General features: G+C 38.0%; 1 protein-coding gene across 1 annotated transcript in view; it reads right to left on the bottom strand.

Annotated features, from left to right (window-relative positions):
- Positions 1-11,606: 11,606 nt before the first annotated feature.
- The window catches only part of LOC104611244 (uncharacterized), a 38,404-nt gene continuing 22,866 nt past the window's right edge, over positions 11,607-27,144 (bottom strand). The window contains exons 8-10 of the mRNA XM_010278227.3: positions 15,474-15,677; positions 13,146-13,190; positions 11,607-11,985 (exon numbers count right to left, since the gene is read on the bottom strand). Of these exons, the coding sequence (XP_010276529.1) occupies positions 11,900-11,985; positions 13,146-13,190; positions 15,474-15,677 (335 nt within the window). The 3' untranslated portion in view covers positions 11,607-11,899. The remainder of the gene's footprint in view (positions 11,986-13,145; positions 13,191-15,473; positions 15,678-27,144) is intronic.

The raw sequence follows: 27,144 nt of genomic DNA, 5'->3' as shown, positions 1-27,144 counted from the left end.
CAAAAAGTTGGATGCATGGCACATGGACAGTAGGTGGGAAACACCAATTAATTAGCCTACCTAGCAGATTTGAGAACAAATTTTAGGATCATTAGATGATAATCAACTATCTCATGGAAGGTGAGAAGAAATTTGTTTTATGGAATAGAACAAAAAAAAAAAAAACCTAAGAAATGAAAATGGTAAGAGAGATTGCAGGATAGAAGTGGAAATTGAGTCCAGATCTGCTACCAACCCAGCTTCCAACATAATTTATAGCCGCACATCTCAAACATGTTTTGTGTGGGTATGTTGTTATTGATGGAGTCGTATTTTTTAGACGACAATCATATTTGAGATGAGCGGGCAAAAAAAAATTATCAAAAATTTTGTGATTTTCAATGGATAACAGGAAAAACTAGACCCCTCCCAAACCCGAAGTGACTCAAAATACATATGGTTCAAAATATCGATATGCCCAATACTCAAAATGATGATGTTAAGATGCAAATTAAGAGCATAACAAATTTAATAAATACATACAAATATGGATGATGTACAATTTATGTATGTAAATAGGAATAAGAATATGATGGCTCATAGTTTAGCATGGATGGCATTTTTCAACGAAAAGAACATAATATGTACTGAGGAAGAAGAGACTTTGTACTCTTTTGTCTATAATAGAGTTAATGGAGTCGTCTGTTTTTGCTAATAAACAGATCAAAATTAGAGCAGATAAAGCATAACACATTGGTGATGTTTGCTAATAACAAAAACATTGAGCAAGATGGTTCATATTGAATCTGGATTCGTTCCTCACAGAGCTAGTGCTCCTCAGTCCTCACACCAACCTCATAGCACTTGGACCCGCACATCTAGAGTATCTCCGTATTTGTCTGTCATTATTCATGGAGAGATGTTCTCAATGCACAGTTGCAATGAGCGGCGAGATTAGTGTGAGGCGTGCTCTATGAGGAACCAATCCTATTTTATTTAAATTTGTCCCAGGTACACTAACTCCAACCTAAAATTAAAAACAAAAAAAAAACACTCAAATATCCCTCACTCCCAAACTCCAATAGAAAAGCACAACCAATTAAAATACAAAAATAAAATGAGAATAATGTTTTTAACCGTAAAAATACAAGCTGAAATAATAATAATAATAGCTAACAAAGGTTACCTTTTATATCGAAATTTGGTTGCAAAGTCAAATTTTCACCAAGTCCCAAAGACTTTGGTTCTAAATGTGGTTGAGGTTTCAGAAAATATAAATTTGTTATTGGGTACGGATTTGTTTTAGTGGAAATTTTAGAATTAATAAAAATAAAATGTAACTTTGTATTTTGTTTGATAATTATAGATTTCTAAAATATTTATAGGAAGAGTGTGAATACAAATATGTTCAGTACAAAACCTTGTATATATAGGTATTTCTAAACCTTATATTTGTACTTATACATATTTGTATTTTCACTTCTTTTCAAATTGAGCCAAGATTTTGACCTATTAAAATCTTAATAAATTACATTTTACTTATTTACCTAGTTACTTTTCAAAATATCATTTTAACTTACCAAAAGCACTAAGGCCCCTTTCTTTTACTAATACAGGGAAGGAGGAGGGGGTTGAACAATTTCCCTGCATTCTTATGTAAAAAAATCATAGGATTCATAGAAAATGCATCTCTCGATTAAAATTTTGGGCCATTTTCCCAGGCCACTGTTATCTTTCTCCTAAGTGGGTAAATCACTTTTCCATGAAAGATGAAAAGCTACCTGAACTGTTGTGGGACCGTAATGTTCTTGATATCATTCAAAACCTAAAAGTAAAAGTGATAACAAAGGTTGCGTTTGTTTTCGGTGTAAGTACGGACCGGTATAAAACTCCACTCCCAGTCCGTATTTGTCGGCATTTGTTTTGCATGTAGTTTTACATCATAAATCAATATTAATTCCACTCAGGTAGAGCTTTACATTGATAATCGATGTAAATATTTACATTGATAAATATAAACTCCACCAAAAACAAATTCAACTTCATTGATATACTTTTACATCGAAAATATGGATAAATGCATTTACCCAGAGAAGTATTACCCGGATAAACATGTTATGAACAAGAGACCTAAATTTTTAAATATTGTAAACCTTGACAATCCCACAAAGAAAGAAAATCCAAAGCATGCCATATTTTTTATTAAAAAAAGCTAAAAAGAATAAGTAAAATACGTAATAATAATTTCCGAATTAAACCCCCACACCCCTAAACGAGTCTATCACCTCACATTCTCACACTACACATTTAAGACACAAAGCCAATCGGGTGGAGTGTAAGGAGAATTCAGCTTTACTGAGAGGAGTATTCCTTCTAATAAATACTCAATCTATACCAGTGCAGGCAAAGGGAGAGGGACTCAGTCCTCATCAAATTTACTGTCTTCAGAGTATATTAACAACTATTTATCTTTTCCCTTTCTCTCCATCCTTTTGCAAGATCTAAAGAGAGATAAGATTATGGATATACTAAAAATACAGTCTACATCACTGTTCCTTCACGTGGTACACTATTTAATTTTATGGTGCTCATTTCCTCTACCTTTTCTGTATCCAATTTTTCACTTGGTCCCAAATTCTCTCTCCTCTCTCTCTCTCTCTAAATTTTCTCACCAACCCTACCCTGATTTTAGTTGGTTTAAATGGCCAAAATACAATCGTACATACATAAAGTTGAAAAACTAAGGTTTATAAAAAAAAGCAAGTAGTGGGCCCAATTCCCAACCTAATATCCTTCATTAATAACTAATAATTTCATTCTAAATTAACCTAAATTAATACTCTCACCATTGTTTTTTTGCAGGATTCTTTTTTCTTTAAGCTGTTAATCACGTGTCAAGTCACTTAATCACGTGACCCTGTCTCCCTTAATAATAAAATAAATCTCCCCACTCCACGCACGTTTCCAATTTCCACCCTGAAAATGCTTGTTAATTTCATACTCTTGAGGGCAGGAATTATTAAAAAAAAAAAAAAAAGAAAGAAAAAACCCTAAAAAGCTGGGAGCCTGGGCTGGAGCCCATCACCCATGTATTGGAAAGCCCTGAAATGAATTAATGGGTACCGACCGACCCTTCCTAAATCTACCCCTGCTTGTGTACCCTTACGAAAATCCTTGATGAGCGGTCCAGATCTATCTGGAAAAGAGCTAGACTCCGCGCCTCTGCCCATGGGCTTGGGCCCATCTGGCAAGTGGGGTTTACATTTTTTTTTATATTTTATTTATTATATAGCGCGAGAGCTACTCAACATCCAAAGGTCACGTGTTGAATTCGCACCATGTCCGTACAGCTGACGTGATTTGGAATCACATCTTTGGGCGGTGACGTCAGTAGACGTTGAAGCCTGAAGGGCATAATTTGTGTCTCGTTTGGTTTCCTTTATTGCTTGATGGACATAATTTTTGGACTGAGATAGCATAATGAGGTAGCTCCCAACTCGCAACCAAAAGCCCTCAGCCTGACTACACAATTACAAATGGGAGCGTGGGAAAGCGCGTGGAACTCGGGCTTTATCAGTTGCTTTCACTCCCTCACTCTCACTCTCAGTCCCCACCTTTTTAAAGGTTCAAAGTTCAAACTTTCCCCCATCATTGACCATGATTCCGACAAAGAGACTACAATGACAGTACAAAGATGTGGGACCTACCCCTTCAGCCACATGGGACCATCATGAGACCTTCCCATCCATCAATCTTGACCATCCGATTGATCATTCGGGCCGGCCCACCCAGAGATCGGATGGCCGATGCTCTCCTAGATTGGCATCGATATTCTACTATATCAATCGTACAAACAATCAATGTGCTTGTTGAATGTGGGCCATGTCACCGTATTGCTTGCCTATCAAATTAAAGTGGTCATTTCATTTGATGAGAGCGCTCCCGTTGGATACACCCAACGTGTTACTTTGTTGCCTAACCATTCTCCGGTCCCCATTGAGAGACTGACAGGTTAGGGCGCTCATGATATATTCAATGAGAGCGCTCCCGTACTCATACGTTATTATTCATGAGAGAGGTTCTCAATGCATGATGAGCAGTCCCAATTCCTTCGAGATCCGCGGTGAAGGGCGGAGATTACGACATGCGGATGGAAACGTGGCAATACCACGAGATTCGATGTGAAACATGCCACGTGTGGGCACCAGACACGGGAGCAGTTGGGATCTCCTACGACAACACTCATAGCTGAGACTGAGAGTGGGTGGGAGTGGTTATAGTTATGGATTTATGGTCCAACTGAATCATTGTTCCCATAATCCCATTTCCTCTACTTATTCCATCATCTAATTACCATTATTAATTAATCAAGCCTGTCATTAGAATTAATTAAGTCTGTTATTAGAATAAGAACCCATCAATCTTGGTGTCATGGTTTTCTTCATCTCTCTCTGCTTGGCCCACAGACCATCTAAAATGATTCTTAGGCCTTAGTAGACCTGTTCATGGGCCGGGTTTTTACTCTTCATTATTTTTTTAAGGCCCAAGCCCGAGCCCAGCCCGACCATCAGGCCTATAATATGGGCCCGAGCCCAAAGTCTAAATCTCATGTCATTGCTACCGCTGAAATGATTGAACAGAGAGAGAGAGAAATTATAAAGAATAAATAAAAAATATATATATTAAATTATTAATATATATTATTATAATAAATATTATATTTTTATATTATATAAATTAGTTAGACTAGGCTTTTTTGACAAATCCCAAGCCTGGCCCGAAACTCAATCGGGCTTGGTGTTTTGAGCCCAAAATCAGACCCACGGGCCTAACTACATGACCAAGCCTGACCAGGATATAGGCCGAACTGAGCTATCAAATTACCCAACACATGAACAGGTCTAGGCCTTAGGGGTAAGTTGGTCAACCGAGGAAATGATTACTATTCCTCCATTCATCTTCATCTGTTGCTATATTGAATTATATGGTAAGTGAAGATATTGAAAATTATACCACGGTAAAGTAATTTATTCGGTTTCCCTCCCCTCTAGGCCTCTACTTAGGTAACTTAAATCGCATAAGAATACTGAAACAGGCAAGTTTTACCTAGACAACACTTGTTTGATAAACGTAATTACCCAAATAAATAAAAAAGAATGGGGCATTAGATGCATTATATTGTAAGGTAGTGTTTGTTTAATTCAATTAGGGAATTTTTTGTACTGTGGATATTTTGTAAATTGCTTTTTTTTTATTACCCATTAAGTGATCTTTTTGAGGTGTGGTGTGTTTATTCATCTGTTGATGGTATTAAAATACAAAATATCTGAATTTTTCTTCCACGACAAAATCTCATGGTCAGTCTAAATGGATGATTGCTATATGTAATGTAAGGTTGACTATAACTAATTAACCAATATCATTAAAGTGGTAATCATTTAGTTACTATTCATCAAATTTTACGGGAGGTTTCGATTGATCAACACTATTCGGGTATCATATCCTTCTATCATCAAGAATTTACCCACGTAATATAATAAATGATTTATTCGTTCATTTGCCAATATTTAGCAGAGGGTAAGTTGGTCAATTGATAAATTGACCATGAATCCCGCATTTATTTGCTGTTATATTGGGTCCCATAGTAATCAAAGATATGGAAGAGTATCATTTATTCAGATAACTAATACCCTCCCGCAAGGTGAGTAAACAATCTACTCGCATACCAATAGTGCTAAATAACTTGTAATGTATAAGTATATTGAAATCTCATTTACTCAATAAATTTTACCCGGGAAACACTTGCCTTGATAAATATATTTATCAAGGTAAATAATAAAAAACAAATGGGAAGAAAATGTTTTATTTATTTATTTTTTTTTTTTGAAAATACATCTATGCCACATTGCAAGGCATCTTATAGAGTGTGATGTGGTTGGAACATGTAGTATATGTTTGGTATAGCTTCCATTTATTAAATAAACATTTGTACCTCATTTTTCCTCAAACCTGAGAAAAAGTGGTTGATAAATGTTTTTCTAGTATTTGTTGATAGATAGATGTCATTAGGCACCACATAAATGGACCAGTAAATAAGCACCTTCGTGTTGAGGGAAACATCAAAATGAAGCTTCCCCCAACAATTGATTTGCACATAAACCAAGACAAACATTTATCAGGCGTCTGTTTGGCATCGATGTCGTTGCTCCAGAAAATGACAACACACCGGCGCCACGTCAAAAAAAAATGGTGCTCCAGTAAACGCTTGTTTGTTTGGAACCATTTTTTATGAAAAATGGTGCTCCAAGCCACACCTTAGAAATCGGGAAGGTGTAGCTTGGAGCAACACCGAATTTGGCATTTCCTAGAGGTGCAGCTCATTGCTACTAACGAAGACATGAGGTGGCAGTGACAGAGACCACAGAGACCATAGTTTTTAAAACCAACCCGGAGACCAAACTGGTCAGGGATTCAGTTACCGGGCCAGCCGTTTGAGCCGAACGGTCAGCCTGTTCTAACAAAAAAATTTAAAAAAAATTTAAAAAAAATCTGGTCAAAACCGTTCGAATGGTTCAAATAGTTAACCGCCTGGGTCAGCGGTTTGCTAACCAAAATCAACAGTTTTAAAGGAAAATCCGGTTTTGGGGATAACCGGAACCGATCACCTGACCGGTTCCTAGTTTTCTGGTCCGATCCGGTTTTGAAAACCATAACAGAGACATGACATGGCACTGGATAATAGGTACCAATGCTAAAAACGTTTCTTGGAGCATTGGTACCAAACAGAAAACGTTGTTGTTGCTCCATGAAATGTCTTACCTAGCAGCAATGTTTCCAAACAAAAAAAAAAAACACCATTTTCTCATAAAACGATGCTTCCAACCCACACATCAATAGTACCATTTTTTGAGAAAACGGTGTTGTATCTACAGCATCGATGCCATACATATACAAAATAAACAAGTGTGCGAAATAGCATGATGGGACAAATGCCCACATGGCAATGACTTGGCACCATTTATCAAATAAATGAAAGTCATACCAAACACCCTGATAATTTTAACCACACCACAATGGAGCCCAGTAGATTCAAATAAATCACACCAGATCTCCTGCCCACAAGAACTATGTCCACAACACACTACCTTCATGCATTGGGGACATCTCCCTATACATAATACTATGTAGGAGGGTGAAATGTTCCCCATATATATCTGCAATATAATGTGGGTAGAGATGGGCAGAGTTTGTGAGCAGGAGATCCAGACTCACGTTATAGAGATTAATTTATCAAACACCCCCTTAATTATTTAGTAGTTAAAAAGGTTGGTTTGACATATGAGGATTTGATTAATTCTGCTGGTTTTGTGGGGGTATTCGCCAATTAAGAGGATGAGATCATGGGTGGCAGCTCTTCTGTTTTGCTTTGTTTATTGTTTTTCAGGCCATCAATCATGCCTTAAATTGATTAAAGCATATATACAGTTATAATATTATAGTGGGTATATGTATTGGAGAGGGAGGGGGTAGATTTGAGGGAGCTGGAATAAAGTTGGTGAAATTTTCTAAGAAAAGAGAGCACCCCCTAGGGTTTGGGTGGTTTCTTTAATATTTATTGACGATTTTCCTTTAGTTCCCCTTAAGGTATATAAATAAATTTTGACTAGGCATCACCTAGCTCACCTCTCTTGAAAAACTCTCACTTTTGTTAGTTGACCTGACCCTACCCTCAGATCAAGACTCTAATCCCTAGCATACTGGCCCCATTTCGTTTGAGAGGAAGGGTTTAAGTTTGGTTGAGTTGCTTTGAAGAAGCTTCAATGGAGAATCATGTAGATGGCTGAAAATAGTTAGTTTGGGTTCTTTGAATTTTTCATCAAATGTTGCTTATTGGGGTTTTTCCCATAAAACCCACCTTGCAATCAGAAGCAACAATGTAAAAATCCTCCAACGGGCACTAATCCAACCCTAAAAATATTAAAAAATAATAATTAATAACTAAAATAAGAGGTCTTGGTTGGAAACCCATAAAATATAGTTTATAGGTTTGGGCATCTGAAGGGGGTGTTTCCAATGTGATCGTTTTTTAGGGTGCAATTTCCAGGAATCTGGGCCTTATGGAGTGGTTTCGATTTTAGTGATATCCAATAATTAAATTATAATTATCAGTGCATGCCCCAACAAGAATCGTTTTTCATTTTTTCAAGTAGATTCCATACATTTCATATAAGAGGTCAACAACAGAAAGTAAAACCGGATCTCATAAAGAATGAAATTAGTTGTCCAATTTAAAAAATTGTCAAGAAGTTGATGTTGATTTTAAAATCGAAGAAATGTTCTGCCTTGCAATCAAGCTGATTTCAATTAATCAAATCCAGGAGTAGATTGGGAGGATTTGGAATCAGAATGAGCCATTCCGGTTCCAATTATTTGGTTGGGACGGAGGAATTGGAATCCCATTCCCTCATTTGAGGGAATGGCCATTCATTCTCTCTTCCTTGGGAATGAAATCCCATTTCAGCTAATTTCAATTTTTATTTAGCTATTCCAATTCTTATTTGAATCAAACAGACTCCAATCAAATGGACCCGAAATTAGAATTGCTCATGTGGCAAGTTTCAGTCCAACAATGGGCTGCTAATAACAGCTCCAGTAGCTGAATTGAATGACTGAATCACCTTTTTCTTATATACTGAATGAGTGATTAAGGAGGTTGTGAGCTCCTTAATGGCTGAAGCTGAAGTTTGATTGATTACCACACCCTCAAATGTTTTAGTATTCAATTATTTTATGCACTAAAAGACAATAAATCTAGAATGCCACCCATGATAGAGGAATAGCATGTGGGTGAAGAATAAAAGATTAGATGTGCGCCTTCTGAAAGCTTTTTTTTCTCATATTAATATCATTATTATAATCAAGAAATAATAAAGATTTGAGGTTTAGGAAATTGTATTTTAGAATCTCAGGGATTTCCCACATTCATAGTTGGCTCTAGTGCTAGTGCCTAGTGGGTTTGGGCGGTTCACAAGACTGTACTCATTAACAAATTTTAGATTAAAGAAGCATTTAATTAAGTGAAACGTGTAATGCGTGGAGTGTGAAGGTAGAGTGAAGATGAGGATGAAGGTAGGTAGGGAAGCTACAGGAGAGGAGGTGGGGAGTCATGTTCTTTTCTTAAGTTTTATTTATTTGGATAATAAATGTAGATATCAGAAAGAATGCTTGGCTTAATTTGTAGAGATGGGTGGTTACAGTCCTTTTTGAGGAAATTGCATTCCTTTGTTGACCTCTCTTTAGTCTTTATGCCTCTGAAAACATTAGTATCGTGAGATGGGGTAATTGCAGTCTGATATTCTCTGTCATTTTTGTCACAACATTTATAGATCAGTAATACCCATTAATGCCCAAATTTTTCATGTTTCTTTCTGCTCATTATTGAGAGAGAGAGAGAGTAATAACTAAAAACTACATTTATGACATAGGGTTTCATCCTTACAACAATTGCAGGGGAACAGTCCCAATGCACGGCTGAAGTTTTGTTGAGGATGAAATCCAGATTCCATTTATATACTTCTAAAGTTTTCAATTAGTTTTCTTTGAAGCAGTACTCAGGAAGTCAGGAGTCCAGAGTGTCAAGGGGGGGAGGTTCAATTCACAAGAAATTTCTCTCTTGAATTTCAAACTGGATCAATCATGGTACACCACATCAGCTCCGAATAAATTATGGATCATATAAGACAATGGTCACTGGTTTATGGCACAGTCCACGTTAGCTCCATCCATACCGAACTTTTTTCTAAGGTAGTACAATGTACAAGTTATTAAAGTTTCAGGTTTTTTATTTGAGGCAGAGAACTCCTATAGGGTATGGCTATAGAAACGGCATTATATTTGTCATCGAGCAAGGCTACTCAACTGGGCTCAAGTTTTGCCTGATGAGTGGAAAGTGATGTGGCAAATACGTGAAGCCTTTCAGGCCACCAACCAAGCAGCTAAGCCGCAAATGTAGAAGATTCTTTGGCCATATAGATTACTTGCTAAGCAACCCATAGACCATACACCAAATCTGTACGTCATGGAATCTGATGGGTCCACAAGTAACTCGCCCTCCTCCGTCAGACGTTCTCCCTTTAACAACTTGTTAGAGGGCAGTTTTGTACTGTTGTCAGACCTACCCAGATGGGATATGGAGGTTGAACCAGTAAACCAGCAAGGGGGCGACCTACTGAGTACTGACCTTTTTTGGATCCCAGCTGCTAGGCTAGCTCAAAGTTAAGAAAACCTTTTCCGATGCCTCTCAATCTCATTGATCGTTTGGGAATTAAGGTTTTAGTTCCAGATAGTAGCTCAGCCTCTGCTTCAAGGGAATGAGACTTGGGGATTTAAGTTTCAGGTATTAGTGCACAAAGTGATCATAGACAAAGAACTGTATCCACTACTAATCACAGTAAGCACTACCATCTGACCTGCAAACCAGCAATGATTTAAACGCCAAATTATGTTTTCAGAGTAAGCAATGTCAGTCACTAAGGCCTCGTTCATTTGCCGGTATTTAGCAGGGGATAAGTTGGTAAGGCGGTAAGTTCCACAATACCCACATCTGTTTTTTGCTATATTGGGTCCATGGTAAATAAAGATAACCAACGGTATCAGTTACTCCTTTGACATGGATGAATCGCGGGGTAACTGAGAATGTATAAAAACATTGGAATCATGCTTACCCGGGAAGGCTTTACCTGAGTTGAATTATTCTCCTATCTCGCAATGAGGCTGTCCCTGATCGACTCTTAAATGGTGCGCTGGTGTTTGCATTTGGTCCTCCTAAGGTGGAAATTGGAGAATGTTCTCCTTTCACCAAAACCCCTGCAGCTTGGTGATTCTGATATCTGAGATTTATAGAATGCGTTGAGATCAACAGCTGAGGCCTGAGAATTTTTGTTTCCATGAATAAGGAAGCAGATTCCAATAGGGAGGCTTTCGACTTTCGTGGATAAACCCATAATTCTTAGTCAAAAGTTTGAAAAGTTTTAATCCATCGGCTGAGTAACTCATTTGGAATCTAACTAGCAAGTCAAGTTCACAATCCAAACCTAAAATGCAGGCCCCATAACGACTGGTCAGGCGTTTGGTGTTTCATTTTATATTCCACTTTACAATACGAACAAATTACAAGTTTAGAGTATTTAACCTGAAAGTGTACCTCTCCGGCTCCAATTAGAAGTTTAGATTAGAATAGTACTGTTATTACAACTTCATCTTCGACCTTCAATTCATGAAATATTAGGAGAAAGTGAGCAGAACATCATAACAAAAATCAACAGTTTGATGAGCCATATGGTTGCAATCTGGAGATGCATCTGCAACTTACAAAAATTGATGAAAAATCAAAGGAGATGGATCAACAGAAACCACCTAGGTCAGCAATAATATTGGCTATTAATTTCCTCTATCTTTCCAAGACAAATGTGGGCACTACACAGAATAAAATATTAATCAGCCATTCAGCCTTAACTACGCGTGTCAATAGATTGAAGTTCTAGGCGAAACAACGTTTCTAAAAGGCCCTTGAGGTTCAAATTTATCAAGAACCAAGGACTCCCAATGGGCAACGGGAATGTCAATTCAGAATAAACGAGGATATTGACAATTGCCAAGAATAACGACACCCTTGAAGAATGTATATAACCTTGTTAATTAATTTCAAGGCATACAGCTTTTTTGAAGTCAATCATCAGATAAAAATGATTCTACTATTGACTTCTACTCATTAACAATTCCCCTAAAACTACAGCACATATCACTACTGAAACTCAGGCAAGATCAGGACAAAACCTCACGAAGCATATGCTGAGACACTTCTCTACTAAATCTCTAGATTGCTTCTTGCTGACCATTGATTGCAATGCATCAATTTCCTTCATGATGGATGGAGTGATGGAGATACCCAAAGCTTCACTTTCTTGTCAACACCAGCTGTGGCTAATATGGTAAAAGATGTCCCCCCTGTAGGAGCAATGTCGTGAGAGGTTTACGAGTCAGATAAACACTCCAGGAACAAATGAAAATGGATCATTTTAATACTTCTACTCAGTTCCAAAGCAGGAAAAAAATCAAAAGTAAAACAATTGACAGTTCAGGCAAGGCAAGCCCCGGATTTGAATCTCAAGACGCAAGCCACAGAATCAAACATGCCTCCAGGTTATAGTTGCAAGGAAACTGGTGTAGGGATGAAAAACATTAACAGCTTCTAATAATTTCACAAAATGAAGGAAACATGAATTGTCAAGGGAAATGGATTAGAACAGCAGAGTTAAAAGTACCAGAAGGATAACTTTATAAAGAATAATATAAACTAAAGGCTTCCTCTTACAGTTTCCCAAGAGTATACGCCATTTCCTTGACATTCTTTTTCCCATTTTTATGTCAAACCACAATGTTTCTGTTTCCCATAACAAACCAGTTCATATGAGAACTGCATTTTCAATAAAGGAATAAGCCATGCTCTATCCAACTTTTCCAAATATCTGCCGAGTAGACATGGTAGGAGACTGCAAGACAAGATCACAAGACAAGTCTTTCCAAGGTCCCTATTTATACGTAGGCCACATAATTCAAGAAGTTGCATAAAGGCATTATTTCCTAGCATTCTTCCTTTCAATATCTATGCGACTGTGCCTCCACTTGATACAATGCTTTGTTTAAATGAAAAACACCACAAGCTGAACTATGAACAGCATAGTGCAACATACAACCTAGCCATGGGTCAAGACCAACTACCAAATGTATCAAACCTGAGAATTCTCCAATATGTCAAGAACATGACTTGGACCATAAACTATCAACACATCACAATTGACCATATTCTGTCTGTCAATGTCAGACAATTCGATATTCTAAGAAAACAGGTTGATGTTGTATAGAAGATATCTAGGTCGGACCCACTGAGGAAAATCAACTTGAAATTCATCCATACAGATTAAATAGGACAGCCATTAGTTCAATTAAATCAACCTTTGATACCGTTCACAGTAAACACTCTTGCTAGAAAATTTTCGAATCCATAATATGTTTATTATGGATAAAGCATCATCAGAAATATTGTTTAAAACAAACCCAAGTTCTTAGTAATTTCTAGTTTCTAAAATGGCATACAAATTACTTACCCATTGGTATACTCTTTGGTGCCCATGCAATACCTGTGATGTCACCTGCCACAAGTAGGAGTTGGTCAGTACTTCTGAAGAGAGGCCATACCAAGGAAATAAGTAACCATATGCACCGCTTGAGTATAACTTTTACACTACCATACAATAGAACTGAAACTAGAAAGAAAATAGAGATCATATTTTATTCACAACAGATGCGGAGTCGGGATATAATATGGTCTAGACAACATAGAGAAAATTCCTGATTCATGCCTAGTCAAACAACTTGGCAACAATAGTATATTATTAAAATGACAGAAATAGAGTCTAGCATAACAACTTCCGGTGAAGCAACATTCAAGATAGATAGCCACCAAGTAGGAAACCAGACAAATAATTTAATTTATGTTTCAGCCTATGTTACCCAGATAGAACAAGTGTACATACGCCTGGATATGGTATCAAATATGAAATTAAAACTAGAAACTGAAGTGCCCAACGTCATATGGAACCCTTGTATAAATATCCAGGTATCATAGCTTTTGGCCATAAAAGCACAAGTATTTATGCTTGGCACTAGGCACAACTGAAAGTGCCAGTATTTACAAATTAGGCATCTGTATTTTAAGAGCAAGAAGCACAACTGAAAGTGCAAGAGGTTCCTAAAGCTTGGCACTAGGCACAAGGCAAGACATGTGCCTGAACAAAGCTAGTTGCTATCCATGAAGAAAAAGTTAAAAATAAAACTTAATATATAACCATATTCAACAAATCTATACTCTGAAAGAAATAAAACCTCCTAGCTCAATTCGTTAGGGAATCAAATTATTATAACCGAGGCTGTAGCCTTGTATGCTCAAGTCCTACATACTTACATAGACAAAATTCAACTAATTAATTGAAACGTAGTAGACAGCCATCTTATGTGCACCTAGGTTCAGGCAAGGTGAGCCAAAAAATGATCCTCACCTGTGACCCTAGGCACTCCTTTAAAACACTGTTAGGTGTGTTTTATGAATTTCTGCCATCCCAAGAGCAGTGCAGTAATTGGAAAATCCAAACAGGCAAGCTATCAAATCCAATTGTGCGATGTATAAAAAGCTAATTTATATACATATGCTATGTAAAGGATCTCCTACCAAGATTTGGTACAGCCAAGAACAAGGTTTAAATTGTCAAAGCCAGTAGAAATATCGGTCATCCTTAAAAGAAAATACCAATCATTGAAACATAGAAAAAGACTGGAATATCAGAAATATCATGTGGAAGTATTGTAAAAATTATAGACATGGTGGAAATATTACAGGTATGCAGAAATATACAATGATATTTTATGAAATGATAAAAGGAACATAGGTACACCCTTCTAGATTATCTTGTTCCAAACCATCAAACAAAGCCAAGAAGCTATGGTCAATAGATAAAATAATATGCCGAAAAGTTGTCCTATAGACTTTAAGAGTTGAAACTTCAAGCAAATTTTAAACTCGCAGAAAGTGCAAATAATTCTAATATATCAACCAGTGTATTGCACAAACAAATACTAAGATCTAATGTCATGTGTAGAGGGAATTTTGAGCTGGTCAAAGTGGCCATTATGTTTTTGTCTTCTTTTTTATCAATGTCATTATGTATTTATGTCCATTAGGCCGTAATACTGCTACTCCACATATCTCTAATAATTTTACCAATTCATCATGTGTACTCCACATAGTGCTTGTAGTTTTCACTAGGGAATATGTCATTTCCAGTAATACTTCATGTCAGTACCAATTGAAATAGAAATAGGTCATGCAAATATGTCAACATTTTAAACCATGGACAAGAACACTTTATAGTGGAAGAGAAGCATTAAGGCAAGCTTCAAAATATCACAACATAATGGTATGTATCATACAATATGTATTGATTTTTGAGCCCACTGAATACTAATTACTGAGAGTTAGGGCTGTTTAATGAGTTTAAACATTAATATCCATCCTGACAAATGTATTGTGAATTTATCAAACTAGAAAGAAAAAAATGAGTATCAATTGCTAAAAACTCTGGATACACAGACCAGTACACAAACAAGAAAACCCATTTGTATATGCTATTTGCTTATGAAATTTGTTTGAAGAGACTAGACAACAAAAATGCAAAACTAGAACCATGTAATGAAGCTAAGATCTCGGAATTGCTATTAGATTTTGGAAACAGCATGCGGATAGTTAGGATGCAGGAAGCATATTTTTGTGAATAGTATGGCAATGATTTCAATCAACATTCAAAGGAATACATCATACAAGCTATAAGGGAAAAAAATGTTTTGTAAAATGAATGTACAAGTGAACTGGATAAGCTTACCATCGTGTGCCTTATCAGCAGTATCCAAGACCTTTCCAGTTTCAGCACACAACCACTGCAACATAGAACCATGGGTGGCTGCCAATATCCTTCCGTCAGGTGAGATACTCAGGCGGTCATAATGCAAAGTGGAGCCACTTGAATCACGAAGTGGAATTGGAAACACTTTCAAAGTCTTTGGGTCCTCGTCAAGATGATAGCGAACTTCCCAAAGGATAAAGAAGGGTCAGCATAAGAGAAACAAAGGAAAATCAATGTCTTGCAGAAAAACGGTTAAATCAATTGATCAAGTCTATGATGAAAGCAAACTGTGGCAGGGACAAAATTCCCATTAAAATAAGATGTCTCTTAATACCCAAGACATTACAAAGGAAATAGTGAAATATGCTATGTCCTATCCACGAAGTTTCAACTGTTCTACATCTCAAATTTGTTCTTGGTTTTTACAAATAGTTAACTATTTCATTTCTATATTTGATTAAAATTTTGACATTGCAATCCAACTATTTAAGGGAAAGGGGCACCCCAAAATCCAAGTGCCCATTGCTAACCAGAAAAAAAAAAAAAACAAAACCAAGTACCCATTTAAAAAGTGAAAACTCATCACTTTAAATACACACCAATTGAATCTAGAAAACAAACCGAACATACATGTAACAATCCATAATTTTAGAAATTGATACCCCCATCTATCATGCAGCATATTTGTTCCACTTTTACTTCACAAAGCCTAACTTGGAGTAGTAAAAGAGCTCAAAGTATTTAAAAAAAAAAAAGACAGAAGACCCCTCCCCCCCCCCAAAAAAAAAAGAGAAATAAAAAGAAAAACAAATAAACTATAGCTTGACTTAATGTTTTCTTCTTACCATACGCATATTCAAGGATCTTTGTTTGAATTATCCTTCAAGCCCGACTTCTTTTATTTATGTTGATCAGTATCCTGTACCTAGAGGTCATAAGTGATGCAGAGCAAGTTCAGCTGTATAGGCAATTGGAACAATTGTTGTGGTTGAAAATGATTATGAATAAAATTGTGGAAAGTTGACCTCTCAGGAGATCTGTTCTGATAATTGACAAATGACAATTATCGATGATTCTGAGACAAAAGAAACTCTTGATAATCATGTGAAACGAGCCAAATTTTGGATTTTTTGATACTCAAATGTCGATGGCTCTGCTTGGGGTAACATGGGCCAGCTGTAGGCCGTAGAAGTTTAAGTGGATTAGAGTGGTGAGTCAATCTTATGTTTCAGTCATGAGTTTAGCTGCTTGGCCAATCTGATTTTCTCGTCAGTTTGTGGGATGAATACAGTGGCTGATATCAGGTTGTTGGTATAATATTCACTATGAGGAGAAAATGAACAATAGGAACAATCCAATGACCGAATGTAGACTCAAAGTCAATTCCCAATTTGTTTATAATAACCAATAAATTCCTTGAAGTTCATTAGAATAATCATCATTATAAACTCTCCTTCATTAATCATTTTAATGATGAATGTTATTTTTTTAACCCCAAACCTTACTCCAGGGAGAAGGGTGGCCACCTTGAAATTTTATTAATCAAAACCACTAATGGATTAAAAATAGATACAGGGGAGGACGTAGCCCTCTCCCTGAATCTCTTTATCCAAACCCAAAACAAACAGTGAGATTATTTCACCTGCTCGGATCCATGGCACTCCCATTCTGTCTTCAATTAAACACTTATTAACAGAAAGAGGCAGAGAATCACTCGGCCAGAAAAAGGAGGTATCTCTTGTGTCACAAGCATGGTTCCTTCATTCCCCTCTCCGAAAATATGAGTAACGTTGGAGATTACTCTGCTGTTTAAGTCAACCATTTCACCCCAGATTGGAAATAAAGTCCAGGGAATGACCACAATATTTTTTATCATTTTCACTAGAATTTTAGAATCCACTTCCACCCAGACGTTCATTAGACCCAACTCATCACACATTCACAATCCTTCAAACAATGCCATGGCCTCAACCATCATATGGTTGTGTTTCCAAAGAAACTCGCACACACTAATAACATCTAGCCATGGCTATCTCTGATAATGGCACCTTCCCCACCTAGAGAAGTACTATGTCTAAACACTCCGTCAGTATTCAATTTCAATTTAAAGCCTTGAGATGGGGGTCAAAGCTATTTGACAAGCACCAAATATTGTCTAGACGGGGGAATTTTCTACATGTAAAGCTTCAATGATTGATTTATGGATGAGAGTTGGGGGGCACTTGGCTTTAAATTGAAACAGTGCATCTTTTAGGTGCTCTATAATCTTTCTTATGACCTCGCTGCTAGTGGAGGACTTCCCTTCAAATCGGCAAGCATACCTCTCCTTCCAGATCTCCCAAAGAATGAAAGCCAGGACTAATCTTCCCAAATAGACCACTTGGAAAGAAACACTAGGCGTCAAATTTCCCATATTAGAATCCTTTGCTGTAATGAATAGAAAGGCGCCACCAGGATACCAAAAATATGAGCAAAGAAATTCCATAACTTTATAAGCAAGAGTTCCATTCATAAACAAGTGAGATTGTGCTTTAATGTTTCCTTGCGCACAACAAGCACACTTAGAGACGAATGGGATAAGAAGCTGCACTTTGTCATCACAAGCAACTTTTCCTTTAACAAGCTTCCACAAGAAAATTGACACTTTCAAAAGAATTGGTTTGTTCCAAATAATATTGGCACATTGTACTAATTCACTTGAGTGTCTGACAATACGCCAAGCCAACTTTAGAGAGAATGATCCCATTAAGCTTGGTTTCCACACAATTTTAGTCCCCTGAGCAGTGTATGACTGTGGTGTGCTCAGAAAATGTATATCTAAGGGACTTCATGCCAAAGCTTGGACCTGCTATTGGCTTCCTTAACCAACAGATGTAAATCAGTCCTCTAATCTGATGTAAACTTGGGAAAATTTAGAGAAAAAAGAGGAAGAAAAGAAGAGAACAGCAGTACAAGAGAAGGAAGATGGAGAAGAGGAGGAAGAAGAAGAAGAGTTCGAATGTCTCTTCCCTCCCTTCTCTAATCCTTTTACTAAACTTCAATCTTAACATAATTACAAGTATACCCTTAAGCGGGTGGCCAGCTAGGCAGTAACATAAAGAGAACTAGCAAAAGAAGTAACAGACCCATTAGCTAACAAATAAATAAAACATACTACAAGAAAAGATACTAGGGCCCATTCAGCCCAGACTCTTTACACTCCCCCTCAAGCTGAGCATAGATGTCAATCATGCCCAGCTTGCTTATATAGTGTGTCAGCTTCCCTCTCAGAACTCCCTTGGTCAAAATATCAACCAACTGCTCTTCTGAGGTGATGAATGGCAAACAAACTTCTTCTGAGGAAACTCTTTCCCGTATAAAATGTCTATCAACTTCAATGTGCTTAGTTTTATCATGTTGAACAGGATTATGTGCAATATTGATAGCTGCTTGGTTGTCACAGTAGAGCATCATTGGCTTCTCATAGTCAACTCCCAATTCTTCTAAAAGGGATCGTAGCCATAGTAATTCTGACACACCATGTGCCATAGCCCTATATTTGGCTTCAGTAGAGAATCTGGCAACTACAGACTGTTTCTTACTCCTCCATGAAACAATATTCCTTGCCACCAAAGCACAATAACCTGAGGTGGATCTCCTATCATCAATACATCCTGCCCAACCAGCATCAGTGTATGCTTCCAGCTTCATGTGTCCATGTTTGGCAAATAGAATACCTTTCCCTAGAGTACCTTTCAAGTAACACAGAACTCTTTTTGCAGCAGCTAAATGAGTATCTCTAGGAGAATGCATAAATTGACTAATAACACTCACTGCATAGGAAATGTCCGGCCGAGTCATGCAAACATATAACAACTTCCCAAGCAGTATCTGAAAACTCCCTTATCAGATAAAAGTTCACCATCTGTAGCAGAAAGCTTGTGATTGAGATCAATAGGAGTGGAGGTTGGTTTAACACCAAGTTTTCTAGTCTCAGCAAAGAGGTCAAGGACATATTTGCGTTGAGAAATGAAGATACCATCTTTAGATCTAGCAACTTCAATGCCCAAAAAATATTGGAGATCTCCTAAATCCTTGATCTCAAATTCAGAGTTCAGAAATCTTTTGAGTTTACTAACCTATTGGGTGTCATTACCCGTGACCACAATATCATCAACATAGACTATCAAAAAGGTCACCAGAGAGCCACTTCTTTTCAAGAACAAGGTATGATCTGATTGAGTTTGTGTGTAACCAAATGAGACAAGAGCAGCCCTGAACCTCTCAAACCAAGCCCGAGGAGATTGTTTGAGACCGTAAAGAGATTTCTACAGTTTACACACCTTCCCCTGCATTTCTTTTCCATACACCCCCAAAGGCAAAGACATATAGACCTCTTCATGTAGATCGCCATTCAAGAAGGCATTTTTAACATCAAACTGGTGGAGAGGCCAATCAAAAGTAGTAGCTAGAGATAACAAAACCCGAACTGAGGTCATCTTAGCCACAAGAGAAAATGTCTCAAGATAGTCAATACCATACATCTGAGTGTAGCCTTTAGCAACCAACCTGGCCTTAAACCTCTCAACAGAGCCATCAAAGTGATATTTAATGGCAAATACCCATTTAAAACCCACTGGTTCCTTCCCTTCAGGCAAGTCAACAATATCCCAGGTATGGTTCTTATGCAAAGCATCCAGTTCAGCCATCATAGCATCCCTCCATTCAGGTTTAGATAAGGCTTCTAGTACAGACTTAGGTATCACATGGGAAGAAACAGAAGCAAGAAAAGAGTAGTAGGTAGGAGATAGAAGGCTATAAGATAGGTGCTTGGAGATACAATGGGTTGTACACTTCCACTTGCCCTTGCGGAGAGCAATAGGAAGATCGAGGTCTGGGAAGGATATAACTGGGTCAGAGGAAGGTTGACTTGTTACCTCAGTAATGATGGGAGGAGCAAGAGGCTCTTCTGTAGGAGTGGAAACAACTTGCCCATGTCTGAACCTGTGCCTTTGGTACCACCTTTGAAGAACAGGTTGAGGAGAAATTATAGGAGGATGAGGTGGAGGAGGAGGAGGAACAGGAATATTGGAGGTAGGCCCAATGGGAGAAGTGGACACCTCATGAGATGACTCAAAAGGAACAGGAAGAGGAACTGCTAGAGACATAGCAAAGGGTTCCTTAGATTTCTCCCCCTCAGGAGGAATACTAAAGAAAGGAGTAGACTCAGCAAATGTGACATCACGAGATACAAAACGAGTGCCATTAACAGGATCAAAACAGCAATATCCCTTCTGTGTGGAGGCATATCCCAAAAAAACACATTTACGAGCCTTAGGTTCAAATTTGTGCCTTTGATGGTTGTAAACATGCACATAGCAAGTGCACCCAAAAACACGGAGAGGAAGAGAGAAGAGATCCTCATCCAGAAAGAGAAGGCTAAAGGGGGTTTTGAAGCCAAGAACCCGAGAAGGCATATGGTTAATCAAAAAGGTAGCAGTAAGGACAGCATCTCCCCAAAATTTTATAGGAACATGGGATGCAAAAAGGAGGGATCTAGCAACTTCAACCACATGTCGGTTCTTCCTTTCTGCCACTCCATTCTGTTGTGGAGTGTAGGAACAAGAACTTTGATAAATAACCCCAAAAGTTTCAAAATAGGCTCAGAGGGTTTTCTCAAAATACTCCTTAGCATTATCAGAACGGAATATTTTGATCTAGATGTTAAACTGGGTAAGAATGAGTTCATGAAATTTTTGCACAATAGTTGGTACTTCATCCTTGGATTTCATGAGATAAATCCAAGTGTAATGAGAGTAATCATTAATAAAAAGGATAAAGTACCTATAACCCCCATAGTAGGCAAATGATATGGCCCCCACACATCAGAGTGAACAATATGAAAAGGAGAAATAGATCTTTTATTGCTTACTGAATAAGATTGTCTACAATGCTTTGCCAGTTCACACGACTTACAATGAAGACTTGATAAAGACACTCCCTTAAACATATCGGGGAATAAATGACTCAAAGAAGAGAAAGACAAATGACCAAACCAAAAGTGATATAACATGATTTTGTCAACAGACTCTAACAAGAATGACTCCAAGGCAACTCCATGAGGTGGTCCAAGAGCATTATCAAGTGTGTCCAGCAAGCATATTCCGTTCGCCTCATGGCCACTTCCAATCATCCTCTGAGACTGTAGGTCCTGAAAAACACAATGAGTGGGAAAGAAGGTTATGCTACAGTTCATGGATTTAGTCAAGCTACTAACAGATAAAAGATTTGTATTAAGTTTAGAGACATGAAGGACAGAGGATAAATAAAGGGTGTCAAAGGTTTTTATATCCCCTTTGCCAGAAATGGGAGCAAGGGATATTTTCTCTTTACCAGAGAGAAGGTGGTATGAACAAAAAAGGTTAGACAAGTTGGTCATATGGTCCGATGCACCAGAATCAATGATCCAAGGGATTTTATGATTACCTGGAACTGAAGCATTGTTTGCAGAAGCACCAATACCTAAGTGAGCAAATGCTAATGATGATGATGTGTTGCCTGAAAAGTGAGATGTAGAAATAGTAGCCTCCAAGTGACTTAACAGCCTACCATACTTTTCAAAGTCTGCCTTCATTACTGCCAACTGTTCAATGGTGGACTTCTCTTCACTCTCCTTACTTTCTCCTTCCAGTACTGTGGCAACATTAGCTGTCTTCGGCTTTCCTGTCTGACTGCCCTTCTTAAAATTGTTGTTATTCTTAAACCGGTCAGGAAGAAGATCATGATGAAGCTTCCAGCAAGTGTCTTTGTATGCCTCGGTTTCTTCCAATATTCACATACCTGCTCCTTCTTCTCAGTTGAACCCTTCGGCTTTATTCCCGCATGTGCAAAGTGTTCCATAGGTGTACTCTGTAACTGAACCTACCGCCTACTCTCCTCGCTGCTCATCATAGCATATGCCTGGGCAAGAGTAACATCATCTTTGGCCAGAATATTCTGCCTAATGATGTCAAACTCAGGGTTGAGTCCAGTAAGAAATTCAAACAACCTGTTTCTTTCCACCAACTTCCTAAACATTTCTGAATTATTCTTAGTCTCCCATGCAACTGTCTCCATAATATCAATTTCCTGCCATAAGGATTTCAGTATAGAATAGTAGATTGCCACACACTCTTCTCCCCCTGCCTTAGGTTCTTCACATCACTTTTCAGCTTGTAGACTAGCCACATTCAACTTCTGTGAATAAGTTTCAGTAACACTGTCCCAGATCTCCTTGGCAGAGGACATCCATAGATAGTGCTGACTTATATGAGGCTGCATAAAGTTGACTAACCATCGTATGACAGTATACTTCTCCTACATCCATTTCTCATATTCAGGGTCTACCTCTTCGGGTTTCACTTTGCTGCCTGTGAGGTACCCTAATTTTCCTCTACTACAGACATAAATCCTTATAGACTGTGCCCAAGCAAGATAATTTGTCCCATCTAGCTTGATTGTGGTCACACCAGTCAAAACAGAATCTACCGAGCCAAGCCCGGAAACTGGCACTTGCTTGAACTCACTTCCGTATTGCTCCTCCATTAATCAAATGAAAATCAAAAAACCAGAAATTTGGTCCTTATAAACTTACTTGAAGTCAAACTAGTACCCAGATGCTTGAAAACTAGGGTTTCACTGCATCCAGCTGTTGGGGAGAAAGAGAGAAGATGCAACCGCTCCTACCAGAGCTTCCCAATCTCTTCCAAACCTGAACCACCCTCTTTTAGAAGTCAAAAGACACCTCCCAATCACAAAGCGCCACACCCAAAGCTTCACTTTTACTTGTAACTTCATAAATCTCTAATCGGCTAGGGTTTCGGGCAGAAACAGTACAGCACTACTTCTTGGCAATATCCGACCAGATTTACACTCTCCAAACCCTCTATCAACTAGGCCAAAGATCCTCTGAACTATAGAGAACCTATCTCTCCATACACTCTCTTAATCGAAGGATGTATGGGAAAAGAGAAAGAAGAAAAGAAGGAAGAAAGAAACCTGCTCTGATACCAAGATGTAAATCAGTCCTAATCTGATATAAACTTGGGAAAATTTAGAAAAAAAAAAAGAGGAAGAAAAGAAGAGAACAGCAGTACAAGAGAAGGAAGATGGAGAAAAGAGGAGGAAGAAGAAGAAGAAGAGTTCGAATGTCTCTTCCCTCCCTTCTCTAATCCTTTTACTAAACTTCAATCTTAACATAATTACAAGTATACCCTTAAGTGGGCAGCCAGCTAGGCAGTAACATAAAGAGAACTAGCAAAGGAAATAACAGGCCCATTAGCTAACAAATAAATAAAACATACTACAAGAAAAGATACTAGGGCCCATTCAGCCCAGTCTCTTTACACCAACAAAGGGGAATCTCCCCCCCCCCCAGTCCGTTGTCTTAGCTAGAGCCACCCAAGTTGAATTGCTTGCATACACTGATCATTCTTTTTATTTTTTTGGTTCTTTCATAAAATAATATATTTTTTATTAGTTTCTTATTTCTTTAGGGTTCTCTGATAGCTAATTGATGTTCAAAGATTGAAGAAACGCCTGTAGCTGTTTGACGCCTTTGAAGAGACAATGAAAATCAACAATCATAGAAGGTATGCTCCACTCTTTTTGGGGCAAAAACAGGGGCTCTGCCCCTTCTTTTTCTTTTTCCTGGACAAAAGCAGGGGCTCCACCCCTTCTTCTTCTGGAGCAAAAACAAAGACTCGGCTCCACCCTTGGAACAAAAACATGATCTCTGCCCCTTCTTTTTCTTCTTCTTCTAGAACAAAAACAGGGGCTCTGCCCTTTCTTCTCCATCATTTGTAATGATTTTATTCATTCTTTCTTTTTTCTATGACAAGAAGAGGGGTTCTTTTACTAATATTTCTACAACAAAAACAGGGGCTCAGCCCCTTATTTTTGTCCTTTTTTGAACATTAAGTGACACCTAGGTGGGCGACTAAGCACTCTCTTGTCACCTAGGTTTGCCTTGGCACCTTGAAAACTATGCATAGACCTAGGCCTCCTTCTTCATGAAGTAAGCAAACTTCCTCCCATAGTGTGCTGAATTATGTGGCGCCTTGTTCTGCTTGCTTTACTGCCCACTATATATATATAAAAAAAAAAAAAAAAAACTCTTACTTTTATTTACAAGCTGGCCTGAAAATTCCTCATATTTCTTAACAAAAGACGTTAAGTTGTAAAGACCCCTTCACTCCAGTTGTGAAAATTAGTGTATCATTTACAAAAAGAGAGTGGGAGATTGTAGGACATCTTCTTGGGAGTTTGAAGTACTGGGCTCTGTTTTCAGAAAACAACCTATTGAGGCCTCTGCTTAAGATTTCTTCAGCAATGATAAAAAGGCTTGGGGATAGTGGGTCCCCCGTCATAGTCCTCTAGTGGACTTGAAATATCTTGATTCCCCCATTTAAGCTAACCGAGAACCAACAATTTGTGATAGTTTTTTGTTATCAAAGCAATCTATTGTTGATTAAAATCAAACCTTTCTAAGACTGCACATACAAAAGACCAGTCCAAATGATCGTACGCCTTGGCCATATCAAGTTTTAAGATTACATTATCGCCTCTCACCTTTTTATTAATCTCACTTGCCATTTCTTGGGTGAGAAAAATATTATTTAAAATGCTCCAACCCTTTACAAAAGCACCTTGTCCTTTGATATGATTTTAGGCATAATAGATTCCAATCTCAAGAGTAACTTTGAGATTAATTTATAAGCAAAATTGCTTAAGCTAATAGGTCTAAGCTCTGAAAAATCCATTGGCTGGTCCGTTTTTGGAATTAACACTAGAGTTGAAGAAGTGTCGCTTCTAAGCAAAGTTGCACCCTTGACGAAACCCAGTACTACCTCATAGATGTCCTTTTTTATAATGTCCTTTTCTATAATGTCCCAACAATGCAAAAAAGGCGACCACTAAAACCATCTGGCCCCGAAGCACTATCAACAGGAATCGACTTTACTACCCCCCCCAAACCTCCTCTTCAGACAGCAGAGCTAACAAAAACATATTATCCTCTTCCTCCACTAGTTGGGGAATGTCTAGCAAAAGGGATTCATGAGGTGTAGTTGTTTCTGCACTCAAAAATTTTTCAAAATACCTCTCTGCCGCCTTTAGAATCTCCTTGTTTCCTTCCACCCAACTTCCATTTCCTTCTTTGATTTTTATAATTTTGCCCTTCCTTCACTTTTCTAGAAGTGAAAGATGAAAAAACTTTGTGTTGGCATCTCCTTCTTTAAGCCATTTAATACGGGCTTTTTCTTTGAAATAAATTTCTTCTCGAAGGAGGTATTCTTTCAGATCTTCCTTTGCCTGCAATACAGCTTGTTTTCTTGTTGGAGTTGGGTCTGATTCAAAAAGAACTCTTCCTTAAGGATAGCATCCTCAGCTTCTTTCACCCTTTGAAAGATATCGCCAAAAACTTCACGGTTCCATCTCTTGAGGACAAATTTCAGACATTTGAATTTATAAGACAAGGCCAAGAGGGGGGATCCGAACACTGGAATGTTCCAAGATTGTTTCACAACCTGTTTAAAATCATGCTGATGAAACCACTTCTGTTGGAATCTAAACGAAGAAGGCAGACAATCAGATGTATCCTCAAAGGTAATTAGCAAGGGCACATGATCTGATTGTGTTCTGCTAAGGTGCTCCACCGTAGTATTAGGATACTTGGAAAAACAAATGTTGTTGTAGAGAAAATGATCAAGCCCAGCAAAAACACAATTCAGCCCTTCTCTGTTGTACATGATCTGATTGTGTTCTGCTAAGGTGCTCCACCGTAGTATTAGGATACTTGGAAAAACAAATGTTGTTGTAGAGAAAATGATCAAGCCTAGCAAAAACACAATTCAGCCCTTCTCTGTTGTTACACCAAGCCGGACATGGCTCTTGTGTTAGGGTCCAGCCGCCCTAGTTTCTCTGAGGCATCCAACATTGTGTTAAAGTCACCCATAACTGTCCAAGGCAAAGCCAAACTACTGCCAAACCAAAACAAATCCTCCCAGAGCTCCCTTCTCTCGCTAGTGGTGCATTTAGCATAAACAACAAAGGCCATGCAGTCCAATCCTGAATTATTTTTCATGTGAATGTGTAACGCCTGACCTGACGCTGCAACCACATATACAGCAAGCATATCTTTCCAAAAAAATCCATATTTTATTGGCATCATGACAAGAACAACCATGGAAACCTAGTCTAGATTCACCTCTTCTATTCTAGCATCATCAATCATTGGTTCAAGAATTGCCACAAAATTAAATTTATGCATACGTACGAATTTTTTAAGATGATGGAACGTATCCTCGTTTCCCACGTCCCTTACATTCCACACTAACCACTTCATTAGGAAAAGTAGTAAGGATGGTAGCCCTTTGTCGAACGACTCGATCTTCTAGCGTTCAAGAGTTGTTGAGCCAATTCTTGAGCTTTCTCCTGCTTTGATTTTTTGGTTCATTTCTTGGAAACAACTGGAACAAAGCCCTCTAGGTCTTCATTTACTGTAGGCTGGATTTGGTTTTCACCCCAAGTTGCATCGATTCTATTTTGTAATGTTTTGCTCAAGATTCTCCAATCTTCAATTGATAGTCCATCCTGGTAATTCATCTCTCCTACATCAGCCAGACTTAAGGTC

Source organism: Nelumbo nucifera, chromosome 4, assembly GCF_055504915.1.
Source record: "Nelumbo nucifera cultivar China Antique chromosome 4, China Antique-T2T, whole genome shotgun sequence".
Taxonomy (NCBI): Eukaryota; Viridiplantae; Streptophyta; class Magnoliopsida; order Proteales; family Nelumbonaceae; genus Nelumbo; species Nelumbo nucifera.
The sequence above is the reverse complement of the archived record's forward strand: the minus strand, read 5'-3'. Positions and strand labels throughout refer to the sequence as shown.